At 40.4% G+C, this 12,542-nt stretch overlaps 2 protein-coding genes across 3 annotated transcripts in view; one reads left to right on the top strand and one right to left on the bottom strand.

The window, feature by feature from the left end:
* On the top strand, positions 1-7,117 carry ttr (transthyretin (prealbumin, amyloidosis type I)). 2 transcript variants are annotated; one of them, XM_077220533.1, is made up of 5 exons: positions 1-114; positions 1,192-1,331; positions 4,251-4,386; positions 4,892-5,012; positions 6,978-7,117. In XM_077220533.1, exons 1-4 carry the CDS (start codon positions 49-51, stop codon positions 4,997-4,999), a joined length of 450 nt encoding a protein of 149 aa, XP_077076648.1. In that variant the 5' UTR covers positions 1-48; the 3' UTR covers positions 5,000-5,012; positions 6,978-7,117. The 2 variants fall into 2 exon arrangements, with proteins under 2 accessions (XP_077076648.1, XP_077076647.1); XM_077220532.1 differs by lacking the exon at positions 6,978-7,117 and having other exon boundaries at positions 4,892-5,131.
* The window catches only part of b4galt6 (UDP-Gal:betaGlcNAc beta 1,4- galactosyltransferase, polypeptide 6), a 24,251-nt gene continuing 18,649 nt past the window's right edge, over positions 6,941-12,542 (bottom strand). Inside the window, exon 9 of the mRNA XM_077220530.1 lies at positions 6,941-10,545. Coding sequence (XP_077076645.1) covers positions 10,398-10,545 — 148 coding nt within the window. The 3' untranslated portion in view covers positions 6,941-10,397. The remainder of the gene's footprint in view (positions 10,546-12,542) is intronic.

Raw genomic sequence — 12,542 nt, forward strand, 5'->3', positions numbered from 1 at the left:
CTGTATAAAGGGCATTTTGGGTGTTATCTCCCACAGTTGTGCTCTAACATGGCTAAAGCAGTGATTTGTCTACTTCTCCCATCTCTGTTAGCATTCTGTAGATGTGCTCCAGTGGTAAGTTCAATTGCTGATTTTTTTTTTTAATTCGCACTCAAATAACATTTTAGTATCATTAAAGTGACCAGTTCAGTGCTAAGAGAGAATGAAATTGTATGCAGTCTTACATAATTATGTTGTATGTCACGTATCATATCTTATATGGAGTTCTAACCCTAATTCTTAAAAATAAAGGACCTTTAACATCCATTGAATCCTTCTAATTTATCAACGTTTCTTTAAGTGGAAAAATGTTCTTTAGATTAAGATGTTCTTCATACGAAGAGAAAAATTTTACTTTTAAAAACTGAAAGGTTTTTTTTGAGGAACCAAAAAATGGTTCTTCTATGGTATCGCTGTCAAACCCCCTTTTGAAACCCTTGATTTTAAGTGTCTAAATAAATGGTATTTATTTATTAGTAAAATGTCTCATAGTATCTGACAGTTGCTACATGAGAGGTCACAACTGTCTGTGGCAGCCATAGGCTATGTTTCAGCTAAATGTGTTTAAACTCTTGAGAATAAGAAAGACTGTCTCATTTTGCATGGGCGGGTCTGCGGACGTCTTTGGAGGGCGTAATTTTGGAAAGAGGCTGTTAAATGACTGACATTTACAGCACCTTTAAGTTAAATTTAACTTGGCATTGCATCAAAATCTATGAAATGTACATTAAAGATAAAATGTGTCCTAAGTTGGCCCCTTCTGGGTGAGACAAGGTACCTTCTGTTGTTGGACAGGCTAATATAAAGGTCGCAAGGTTATCTGCACTCTGCCATAGTGCTGCAGTGCACTCTATACCTGGAAAACGCACATATACAGAACTGTACGTCCAGGTGGTCACTGACCCAACAAACGGCTCTGAGCTGATACATCTACTTTCATTACATTTTACATGTATTCATTTAGCAGATGCTTTTATCCAAAGGGACTTACAAATGAATACAACAATTGGTTAATCTTAAGACAAGATAATTAATGTAACGATCAACTGAAGCACTAAAACCTGTTTTCAGGCCTAAAACCAGAACTTAGACAGAAAAACTAAGGAGCATTTGAATGCATATTGATTATGAGCCGCTTTGAATGTGTTCCAGGGTTTTCATGGTGGTTCAGATGCTCACTGCCCCCTGACGGTAAAGATCCTGGATGCCGTGAAGGGGATTCCCGCTGGAAATATAGCTCTGGGTGTGTATCGCCAAGATCTAAGTGGGACATGGGAAAAGATTGCCAGTGGGTAAGATCATACTGACCTTCATGCTCTATATAATACTAATTCTACAATATAATAATAATTTTTCTATGAAATATATAATATAATTTAATCAATAATTTAAAATATTTCATCTGACCTACTTAGAACCCAGCAGACAGATGGCTGAAACTTTTCACAAATGTGATTGCTATAGTAATTTTCAATAGGAATATTGCTTCTATTTGAGCTCAGTTTGACTTTTTACAATTATTCAATTAGCAAGGCGCTTTTATGCAAAGCAACTTACAAATGAGGAATTCAAGTGTTTAATCTTATAACTCAAGAAGTGCTAGCAATACATTTCAAACATTGTCCAGAATAGTAGTCATATTTATCATATGCTATACATCTTAGTAGTTGCTGCATTTTGTCTTTGTATGAAAGTAATAAATGGTAAATGGACTGCATTTATATAGCGCTTTCACAGACCCAACGGCCACCAAAGCGCTTTACATATTGCCTCACATTCACCCATTCACTCACTCATTCATACACCGACGTCCAAAAACTGCTCTATTCACACTCCAGCACATTAACCTGAAAAACTACTACAATGCAACAACTACAATGTTATATAAGTGTTTAGCTGTTACTAAAGCTCTTTGAAAAAAAAAACAAAAAAAAAATGTTTGGTCAAAATTGATTTTATGATCTATACTGACAGACTTTGTCTCATTTATACTCAAATGTAAAGAAAAGAGTGTGAAAATAAATGCATTTTGAACTATTTTTTAATTTAAAAAAAAGAGTTACAGTGTTGGCATAGCTACTGCATTTTGCAGTACATTAAATTACATAATCCCTGTCTGCTAACTGTGGTGTCTTTTAGAATAAGTTGTTGAAAATTGTGGCGTCTTTTAAATTGTGTTTTATCGTATTCAATTTCAATGTTTAGCTGTGTTATTTTGTACTGTGATGACCTGATGGGGGATTACAGATGTAAAGTAGCCTTTGGGCTAATTCTGGCATATTTACATTGCTGAAAAGCTAAGATGTCCATTAATATGCACTGACCCTTTTAAATAAAAAAATTAAAAAATTGTAAAAAATAAAATAAAATTGTCTTTAAAGGAAAGTTCCTCTTCAGTTGGTCAGTCCACGCCACGTCGAGACAGACGAATAGGAATCTCGCTAGAGGCGCCAATCAACTTCGAGTGAAACTAAACGAGCCAATGCACATTGGCATGCAATCATTTGCATCAGCAATGCAGCGTAGGTATATAATGAGCAGCAGGTGCAATTACACTTCAGCTTTTTGCTTTTTGCAAGTCTGCTCGTCGCCGGGAGCGTCCTCCTGCGTCTGCCCCTGCTCCCGCACCACAGCAGCAGCCTCCACCTAAGCGGCGCCGAGGAGCCAGTCGCAGGCAGGCCGCCCCGCTCATCCAGCTCCCCGCCAAGAGGGGCGGTAAAGCCAGGGGTAAGCGGTGCTAGGACGGGCGACCCAGAGATGGATGGGACTGCTCTCCAGGAAATGGTGACCGCACAACTCCCACCACCGGAAGGAAAATCCTTGTCTCCCTTTTAATTGTTTTCCGCTGGCCTTAAAACCACCGGTACTCAAATTTTCAATAAAAGAGCAGTTTCTTCCATCTCTGGGTCCGAAGAGGGCCTGGAAAGCAGTGGGAGGAGAGAATCCTCACCACTCTCATCCGCCTCTTCTATTGCCAGTGGGCAACAGCGTGCAGTTCCAGAACGCAACCAAGCCGCCTCCTGCTCTGTGGAACCAGGTAAGTGTTGCACAGCACACTGAGACCCCGCTTCGGGCCGCCTCCCAGAGAGAGCCTACCGAGCCGCGTCCCACCTCGCTGCCCCGTTTGCGCTCTGCATCTGTACGTAGGCAGAACACAAAGTTTCAGGACCTCAGACCAGCTCTTTGTCTGTTACGGAGGCCAGCAGAAGGGAAAGGTTGTCTCCAAGCAGAGGATGGCCCACTGGATAGTGGACGCCATCGCCTTGGCTTACCAAGAACAAGGCGTGCTCAGGTTGCATGCTCACTCCACGAGAGGCGTTGCATCCTCCTGGGCGCTGGCACGTGGCTCCTCGCTAACAGATATCTGTAGAGCTGCGGGTTGGGGGACACCTAACATGTTCGCTAGATATTATACCCTACGAGTCTCCTCCCATGTTCTCACCCTAATCGGGTAGAAGCACTGAGAGACCGGCTCTGTCAGCCTGCTGCACCCTACTGTGCACCTTTATTGCTCCAGAGTGAAAACTTGAGTCCTCCAACACCCTCGGCCCGGACATGGCGGAACGTCCGGCTCCAGGCCTTTATCCGTTGAATCATTGAGAACCGGGTCTAGGCTGGGTCCCATATGTGTAACCCTACAGGGATCCCATAGGTGTATTTCTTCCATGGCTGCTCCTAAACGGAAGCCTGTGTCTTTCCCTTGGGGCTAAGGATTCCTATTCGTCGGTCTCGACCTGGCGAGGACTGACCGACTGAAGAGGAATGTCTCGGTTACATATGCTAACCATCATTCTCTGAAGGAGGGAACAGAGATGCCATGTCCCATCGCCACATCTGCTGCCACTCGCCGGGGCGGCCAGTTTATCAGGCTCGGCTCCTCAGCAAAAAACTGAAGTGCAATCGCAGCTGCTGCTCATTATATACCAGCGCTGCATGGCTGAACAGCTGATGCAAATGATTGCATGCCAATGTGCATTGGCTCGTTTAGTTTCACTCAAAGTAGATTGGCCTCTCTAGCGATATTCCTATTCGTCGGTCTCGACGTGGCATCTCCGTTCCCTCCTTCAGAGAACGAGGGTTACCATATTATGTAACCGAGACATTTTGTCTGCTCTATTCACTATGCTCCACATTTTCATTTTAGTCACATCCGCATGGTTCCTCTTGCCTGTCAGTGTCATTAGCTATAATAAGTTCTTCCTCTTACACAGGAAAGTGGATATGACTGGTGAGGTGCACAACTTGATCACTGAGCAGGAGTTCACTCCTGGTGTGTATCGGGTGGAGTTTGACACTAAAGCCTACTGGAAGGAAGAGGGTCGCACACCATTCCACCAGATGGCTGATGTAAGTAGGGCTGTGATGACACTTCTATATTTATGAGTGTTTATTGGTTGCTAAGAGATAGGTCATTGTTGTATCATGGCACCATTAGGATACAACATTAGGACGACTTGGGACTACTCTATATATATATTTATTTTTTTATTATCCTTTCTAAGAGCTACCAACTAGATATGCAAACAGCTCTTTCTTACAGCAAATATGTTTAAATTAATACCCTGAATGGTGGTCTTGGATGTGAACCAAGAGCTATATTAACTGTGGGGAGGTAAATATTTAAGAACCTATATCTTGTTTTCTATAGACACACAGTAAATGGACTAGTTTTAGATAAGAGCACAGAGCATTCAAGGACAACACATGCATGCATGCACAGACATACGGAGCACACAGGCACTGACATAATGAGTCAGTGAAGTGACAGATATATGCATGTGTAAAGACCCTTTTTTCTTTCAGATATGTTTGTGTTGGAAGGTGTTTCTCAGTGGCTCTTGTTTTTTTGCAGGTGGTGTTTGAGGCTCATGCGGAGGGGCATCGGCATTACACTCTGGCTCTTCTTCTGAGCCCCTTCTCTTACACCACAACAGCAGTGGTCATCAAAGCACATGAGTGACATCACACAGAAAGTTGGTCCACATCAACTTAAACAGAGAAATTACCTTACATCCAGGGTCCAAGATTAACTCCTTGCAACACCTTGTAATGCCAGGTTGAGAAATATTACAAGCTACATAAATTTTTTTTAAAAAAATAGTCCCTGTAACGATTGGATTGGATTGGAAATTTCGATTACTGATGTTTTAGCTTGCATATTTGTGAATATAATTCAAGGATATTTTCCACACAAAGTCCAAAAACACTTATGCATCCTAGATAAACATTTTAGGCATATATAGTCAAATCAATTAGCATTAATTTGAAAAATAAAGTTACAAATTGTTTTCTGTATATATATATATATATATATATATATATATATATATATATATATATATATATCACGCACACCAATTGCATCATCTAGAGTCAGGCAATTATTCAATTCTATTTAAACATTATGTTGCAGTCTTTTTAGTCAAGTTTATTTGTATAGCAACCAGCATCAAGCTTTTTAAAAAAGATCCGAAAGTATCACAGAATGATCTCATGCGCCACGTGCAAGTGTTCTGGGGGTATACGATAGGGTTTTGTGAAAAACAAACTGTAATTGTATACATTATTTAACAAAATTCTTGACCATGGCCGTACATAGGTCTTCTGTGCAAGGCTGCACGACGTGCGAGTTCATGGGACTCGCAGTTCACTCCGTCTTGACCAAAAAAAGCACACGTTATGAGAAATCAAAGATTAACAAAAACACGTTACTGTGAACTATTCCTTTAAGAGATTTAAATGTTTTTGCTCAAAGCAAGAGTAAGTGATTAAAAAATAAACTAATTAAAGTAAGATTGGGAGAATGTAAGGGATTTAGAAAAAGGTTGGTTTGTCATTAAGAAGCGAAAGCAATTCTCAGAACGCATAAATGCAGATATGATCAGGTGTCTTAAGTGAAAACTAGCCAGTTATCAGAGAGAGTCTAATGTGAGTTTAACATTTTACAAATTTAAAGGGTAACTAAACCCCTGGTCAGAGCCTGACTCCACCCACTGGCAATAATTGAAAAATGCTGAAAAAGTGGGCAGAGCCCAGCGGAGGGGGGGCGTGCACCTGAGACGCATCTCTCTGTAGGCAAGGGCGTGGTTAGCTGGTACCCTCTGACGTCAGAGGGTACCACAACTTCCAATAGGAAAATTCAACTGCAGTAACCACCGTTCAACCTGAAGAGGGCAGAACTCAGACGTTTTTACACCATATATTGTAGAATTAAAACACTTTAAACCCAAATGTCAAAAAATTTACTCGAATCAATGAACAGCATTTAAGAAGCTCCATTCTTACAGATCATTAACTAAAAAAAAATGTTTTAGTGTTTAGTTACCCTTTAATTAAAAGTCAAAAGTAAGTGGCAATGTTGAAAAATGCAGGGAAAGCTTTAATTAACATCTCTGATTTCAGGCAGAATTACTATGCATGATGACGTTCCTTACAGTGGAAGAAAATTAATCAAATCATTATAAAGATTTTGGTCGAAAATTACTTAATATAAACAGGAAGCTTCTAGAAAATCATCAGTGCTTTAATCTCTCAGTGAGCAATCCAGAGGCGACAAGGAATAAAAGGAATGAAGAACGAAAAACTCCACTTTGGTGGTAACAGGCTAAACAATTTATTTTCATTGCATGAGCTGCATGCTGATCAACATGATTGATATTCAAAATGGTAAGTTGTGTTTAGTTTGTTTATCTGCAGTCCTAGTTTCGGATTCTCTTAATGAATGAAGAATATAGATTATTGATACCAGTCTATATAGTTATTTCCTTACACGCAAATGCAGTAGCATTCACTTGTTTAGATGTGCTAAATTCACTTGCATGTCATGTGCTTGGCAAGAGTTATTTTGGACCCTGAATACACCTGCTCACCCTTAGACCAATTGAAGAGATCAGACTCAGAATAAGTTATCAATCATAAAGTCTTTTAATGATCGTTAGAGTGAAACGCAGTGAACAGACCGGTACAACAAAAACAAAACAAAACAGAAGTCTGGAACCAGGATTGTACATGTCAGTCGAAGCAGCTGGCATCTAAAGACATTCTGCTTCTCATACTGGTGTTACAGTTAAAGTGGACCCTACAACATTGGAGATACAAACACGGAAGAAATTCCTCATGTTTTTCAGTTCCCACTGAATGACCAGCAGACATTTTAGATTTATAGACACAGCTTCAGATTGAAATAAAAAACTGAGTTAAAGAAAAATGTAAATGTGCTCCCAATTCTAATTTTAAACACCATCCACACACACCCCACTGCACATCCCAACAAACAATTCGAAATTGAAGAAAGAAAAGGCACAAATATGAATACTGCAAAAATGTAATACTCTACACATTACAGATCTGTAATGGTGAATAAATGATCTATCTATCGTTTCTTCTGGATAGTTTCAAAAGACAGCTGAACAGGATGGGGCAGCTATGAGAGGGGTTGGTTTGGGGTGGAAAATGAGATGAGATGAATCTAAATTAGCCGACAAATGACTGCACTGAACAAATCTTCCTTAAAAGCTACAACTGATTTACCACCAGATCCAAACACAACAGGGCAGTCTTTCCCATAAAAAAAAATTATAATAAAAAAAATCTTTATATCAGAGGAATGGGGCATGACATCCACCACCACCAATAAAAAATAATTCAAATCAACTTAACATTCAATATTCATATTGCAATCCCTCACTTTAGGAACGTTGTGTAAATTTCATTACCAATCTGTGTAATCAAATAAAAGCATTTTGCAGCGGCACAAAAGCTAATGATTAACACAATCCGTAACAGGCCCTCCCGACTCGTATTGCAGCATAAGACCACTTTTTCACTCAACTGTTAGCACACAAAAGTGTGGCCTACTGCCTGCAAAACAAGAAAACAGTGCACTGTGAAGATGGAATGATCCTTCTTTATTTGAGCATTCTGGAAACTAGTACTTGTTAGCCACACTTCCCCTCTTCGAAAGCCTATAACGGATCTAAAATGCATCTATTTCTACATTAAACAACACCTATTAATCTCATCAGCTGCCTCAACACAAACACAGGGTGTAAAACAATAGCTTGGCATCCCATATCTGACACCAACTTTGCCTAAACTTTGCTTATGTAAATTCATTGAACCTGTGCAGTGGAAAAGCGAGGCAACGTTTTTTTTCAGCCGTGTTCCACTTCATTCTCAAGCCTACAGCCTCTTACACTAGACTGCATATGACACATACTCGTACACAAACTCGCTTCATGCATACCAAAAAACACTCGCAGACCTTCAAAGCGACTGGCTCGAAATGTTTAGATAGAGATTAAGTCCTAGAGCTACATTTTTCCACACAATGCTGAAAGAGGAAGAGAGTAAAAAAGGGGGTGTTTAATGAGGAAAAGCAGACTGTGGCACCAGTAACCTATATTATATTCAGTTTATTTCTGAAATGACAGAATTTTTCAATTCCTCATCTGAGTTGGTCAAATGTTTTTTTGTTTTTTTTTGTAACCCGTAACCACAGTAAACGGGTCTGATTAGACCCAACTGCTAGTCTGATGGTTTAAGAAGAGACTGTAAACAACAGACTGGGCACTGGAGATCACGTCAGGAACACCATCAATGGGAAGAGACCATATACTAGGGTTTAAGAAATCATCCACTGAGAAAAAGACAAAGCAAGCTGAGGACCTCAGAGATGCCATGGCTCAACTACACTTCAGAGACATGCAGATGGAAAGAACCTACAAAAAGCCTTGAAAGCAGGAGCAATAAAGCGTTTTTGTGAGCTGTGAATGTCTCAACTTCAAGTGTCATTAAGTCCAGTTAATATCGCAAACCATGCTGCTGACAAAATCTCTCCTTCAATGTCTAATTCTGAGTGGACACATATACACAATCACACAGATAGCATGAGAAGATATGAAATAGCAGTTTTAGGACATTTATATGATAACTTAAATTATACACAAAAAAAACCTAAAGCAATGTATGGTACATCGACAACTCCAAAAAGATATATATATATATACAAAAGGCAAACATGTACCAACTGCTTGTAATGCTCAAAACTTTAACAGCATAAAGTCATCATGGCCCAAGGGTACTCCGAATGCCATTCAAGAGCAACGGCCAAGTCGCTCTCTCATCTTGGCCCTACCGCAGCACAACACCACCCAGTACTTCACACTGAGAGCTACACACACAAACAGACAAAAACATACTGGTTGAGACACACGCCAAACCCTGTGAAGGGCGTTTTGGCTTTAGCAGCTGCAAACCTTACTGACCTACAGGTCATCCTGCGAACGACCTGTCTCCTAAACACCTTGCTATCATTTCAGCCATATCTTTTACTACCTTGGAGTGCACTTCAAAAGTGAGACATGAGAATGATTATGCTATTAACAACAGGAAAGACAAAAAAACAACAACAAAAAAATCCATATGACAAAAAATAAAAATTATTTAAGACAAAAATAATCATTTAACAAAAAATAAATTAAGGCATGCAGCAGGTAATGATATTGGTATTGTTTTTGATTCTTTTCTGCATTCTGCAGTCATCGCTGATATTTTTTTAACTGTCAGTCGTGTCCCACACCATTGAAGATTAAAAAAATACTTAACAGAAGTCAAAAACAGTTAGCTGCCAAAAAGAAGAGTGTTTCCACTGGAATCACAGGCGTCTTTTGGGGGACAAAGCTAAAGCATTGTTTAAAAGGCCAGTTATTTACAGGGGAGTCAGGGTCATGCACACAACTCGTCACAGCCTTCTGTTAAGCCATGGAATTGGGGGGAAAATGAACTTAACACACCACCAAGGTGAAATGTGTATCGCAATACAAGAAAAAAACATTTAAGTGAAGGACAGATTTAAAATACATCCATTTAAACTGCATTGACGTCTTCTAAACAATTTGTCTCTTAAAAAACGATATGTATAAAAAAATTATACTAACAGAACATGACAAAATGTCTATTGGCGTCAAGAGTGCTGTTGTAATGTAAAACCAAGCTTTCTACAATGTAAGCACAGATGACTAGATCTAGAGTTTCATAGCCTATAAAATTCAATTAAGGCTTCGCAGTAAACATCTGATTTGTTGACGCTGGCACTCCCCACCTTTTTTTAAAATGTGTTGTGATCTGATTCGCTAAAGCCAGCATGGACATAGGAACATGCAATTAAACGCACGCAGTCACGCTAATACACTTTCACAGATATGATCCAGTAATCGTACATACACACACACACTCACGTCACACAGCTAACTGTGCATTAGACAGGCCTTTGCCCTCCTCACTCATGTTTTTAAGGGCATTTGGCATCGATACATCACATTTTCTGACTCTGGGTCATGCCGAGGGGCCGAAGCCTGTCAGTACTCTGCTATGGGCACGAGCTCGGGATTCAGATTGACCGTGATGTTCTTATACAGGCTGCTCAGAGAGATCTCCGGAGAGTACTGCAGATTGTTCAAGCCGTCCAGATGCTGTCGCTCTTTAGAGTACCTCAGCAACTTGTACCTGAGGGGAGGGCGAGATGAACGCGGGTTAGGTTGTCTGAGATAATCTGCTACAATTTGCCGAGATCTATATACATATGACTGCAAATATGTTTTTGTCACACATAGGTCAATCCACTCTAGGTTACACAGCAACAGATGTATGCAACTTTTGTTTAAGGTCAGTTGAAGTGTAAGCAGGTCAGAGGTAAAGATCGAACAGTGCAGTGAAAAGAAAGCTGTTTTTCACCCTCCAAATGTTAGTTCTTGAAGTCCTTGCCTCCGAAATTGGGGATCAACAGAAATGAGATTGATGAAGTAGGGGGAGCGGTGACAATTTTTCTTCACAAAGTGCTTGTTAAAACAAAAAAAGGTGCTTCCTTAGTGTCGACTTGACCCTCTGCCAAGCTTGCAGTTCCTGTTTTTAGGGCCCAAGCCCAGGGGACGCAGGGTTCTTTGTTTTCCTAAGCATTCTCATTATTATTTTTTTTTCTTTCAACCTTTTGGGGGCCTTAACATGCTATAGCGTACGATACTGAAGTGAGTTCTCTTCCACGTCTTTTTGCACTTTGAACAGACAAATATGCACCAAAATATGTCAAAATAAACTTGTAGACACAGTCAGTTAAGTCTTAAGTGAACAAACAGTTGACAAAGAAAACGCACGTGTAACAGTATTTTGGATCTGTGCAGCTCTTAAAGTGACAGCAGCCTAATATCCCTGCCACCGTCTCTAGAATAACGTTAATCAAACAACAAAAGACAGAAAATTCACTCGAAGTTCTTGACTGAATAACTTTAGAAACTGTATTTGTAATGTATACAGGTCCTTCTAAAAAAATTAGCATATTGTGATAAAGTTCATTATTTTCCATAATGTAATGATAAAAATTAAACTTTCATATATTTTAGATTCATTGCACACCAACTGAAATATTTCAGGTCTTTTATTGTTTTAATACTGATGATTTTGGCATACAGCTCATGAAAACCCAAAATTCCTATCTCAAAAAATTAGCATATTTCATCCGACCAATAAAAGAAGTGTTTTTAATACAAAAAAAAGTCAACCTTCAAATAATTATGTTCAGTTATGCACTCAATACTTGGTCGGGAATCCTTTTTGCAGAAATAACTGCTTCAATGCGGCGTGGCATGGAGGCAATCAGCCTGTGGCACTGCTGAGATGTTATGGAGGCCCAGGATGCTTCGATAGCGGCCTTAAGCTCATCCAGAGTGTTGGGTCTTGTTGGGTCTCTCAAATTTCTCTTCACAATATCCCACAGATTCTCTATGGGGTTCAGTTTAGGAGAGTTGGCAGGCCAATTGAGCACAGTAATACCATGGTCAGTAAACCATTTACCAGTGGTTTTGGCACTGTGAGCAGGTGCCAGGTCGTGCTGAAAAATGAAATCTTCATCTCCATAAAGCTTTTCATCAGATGGAAGCATGAAGTGCTCCAAAATCTCCTGATAGCTAGCTGCATTGCCCCTGCCCTTGATAAAACACAGTGGACAAACACCAGCAGCTGACATGGCACCGCAGACCATCACTGACTTTGGGTACTTGACACTGGACTTCAGGCATTTTGGCATTTCCTTCTCCCCAGTCTACCTCCAGACTCTGGCACCTTGATTTCCGAATGACATGCAAAATTTGCTTTCATCCGAAAAAAGTACTTTGGACCACTGAGCAACAGTCTAGTGCTGCTTCTCTGTAGCCCAGGCCAGGCGCTTCTGCCGCTGTTTCTGTCTCAAAAGTGGCTTGACCTGGGGAATGCGGCACCTGTAGCCCATTTCCTGCACACGCCTGTGCACGGTGGTTCTGGATGTTTCTACTTCAGACTCAGTCCACTGCTTCCGCAGGTCCCCCAAGGTCTGGAATCGGTCCTTCTCCACAATCTTCCTCAGGGTCCGGTCACCTCTTCTCGTTGTGCAGCGTTTTTTGCCACACTTTTTCCTTCCCACAGACTTCCCACTGAGGTGCCTTGATACAGCACTCTCGGAACAGCCTATTTGT

Source organism: Siphateles boraxobius, unplaced genomic scaffold (genome assembly GCF_051911475.1).
Source record: "Siphateles boraxobius isolate OS27281-9 unplaced genomic scaffold, OSU_SipBor_1 8, whole genome shotgun sequence".
NCBI lineage: Eukaryota > Metazoa > Chordata > Actinopteri > Cypriniformes > Leuciscidae > Siphateles > Siphateles boraxobius.

Bases quoted from the DNA above. Each gene is read 5' to 3' on its own strand.
- ttr (XM_077220533.1), top strand. From the start codon at position 49: ATGGCTAAAGCAGTGATTTGTCTACTTCTCCCATCTCTGTTAGCATTC. The intron at 115-1,191 runs GTAAGTTCAATT...AATGTGTTCCAG, and splicing joins TCTGTAGATGTGCTCCAGTG to GGTTTTCATGGTGGTTCAGA. The intron at 4,387-4,891 runs GTAAGTAGGGCT...GTTTTTTTGCAG, and splicing joins CATTCCACCAGATGGCTGAT to GTGGTGTTTGAGGCTCATGC.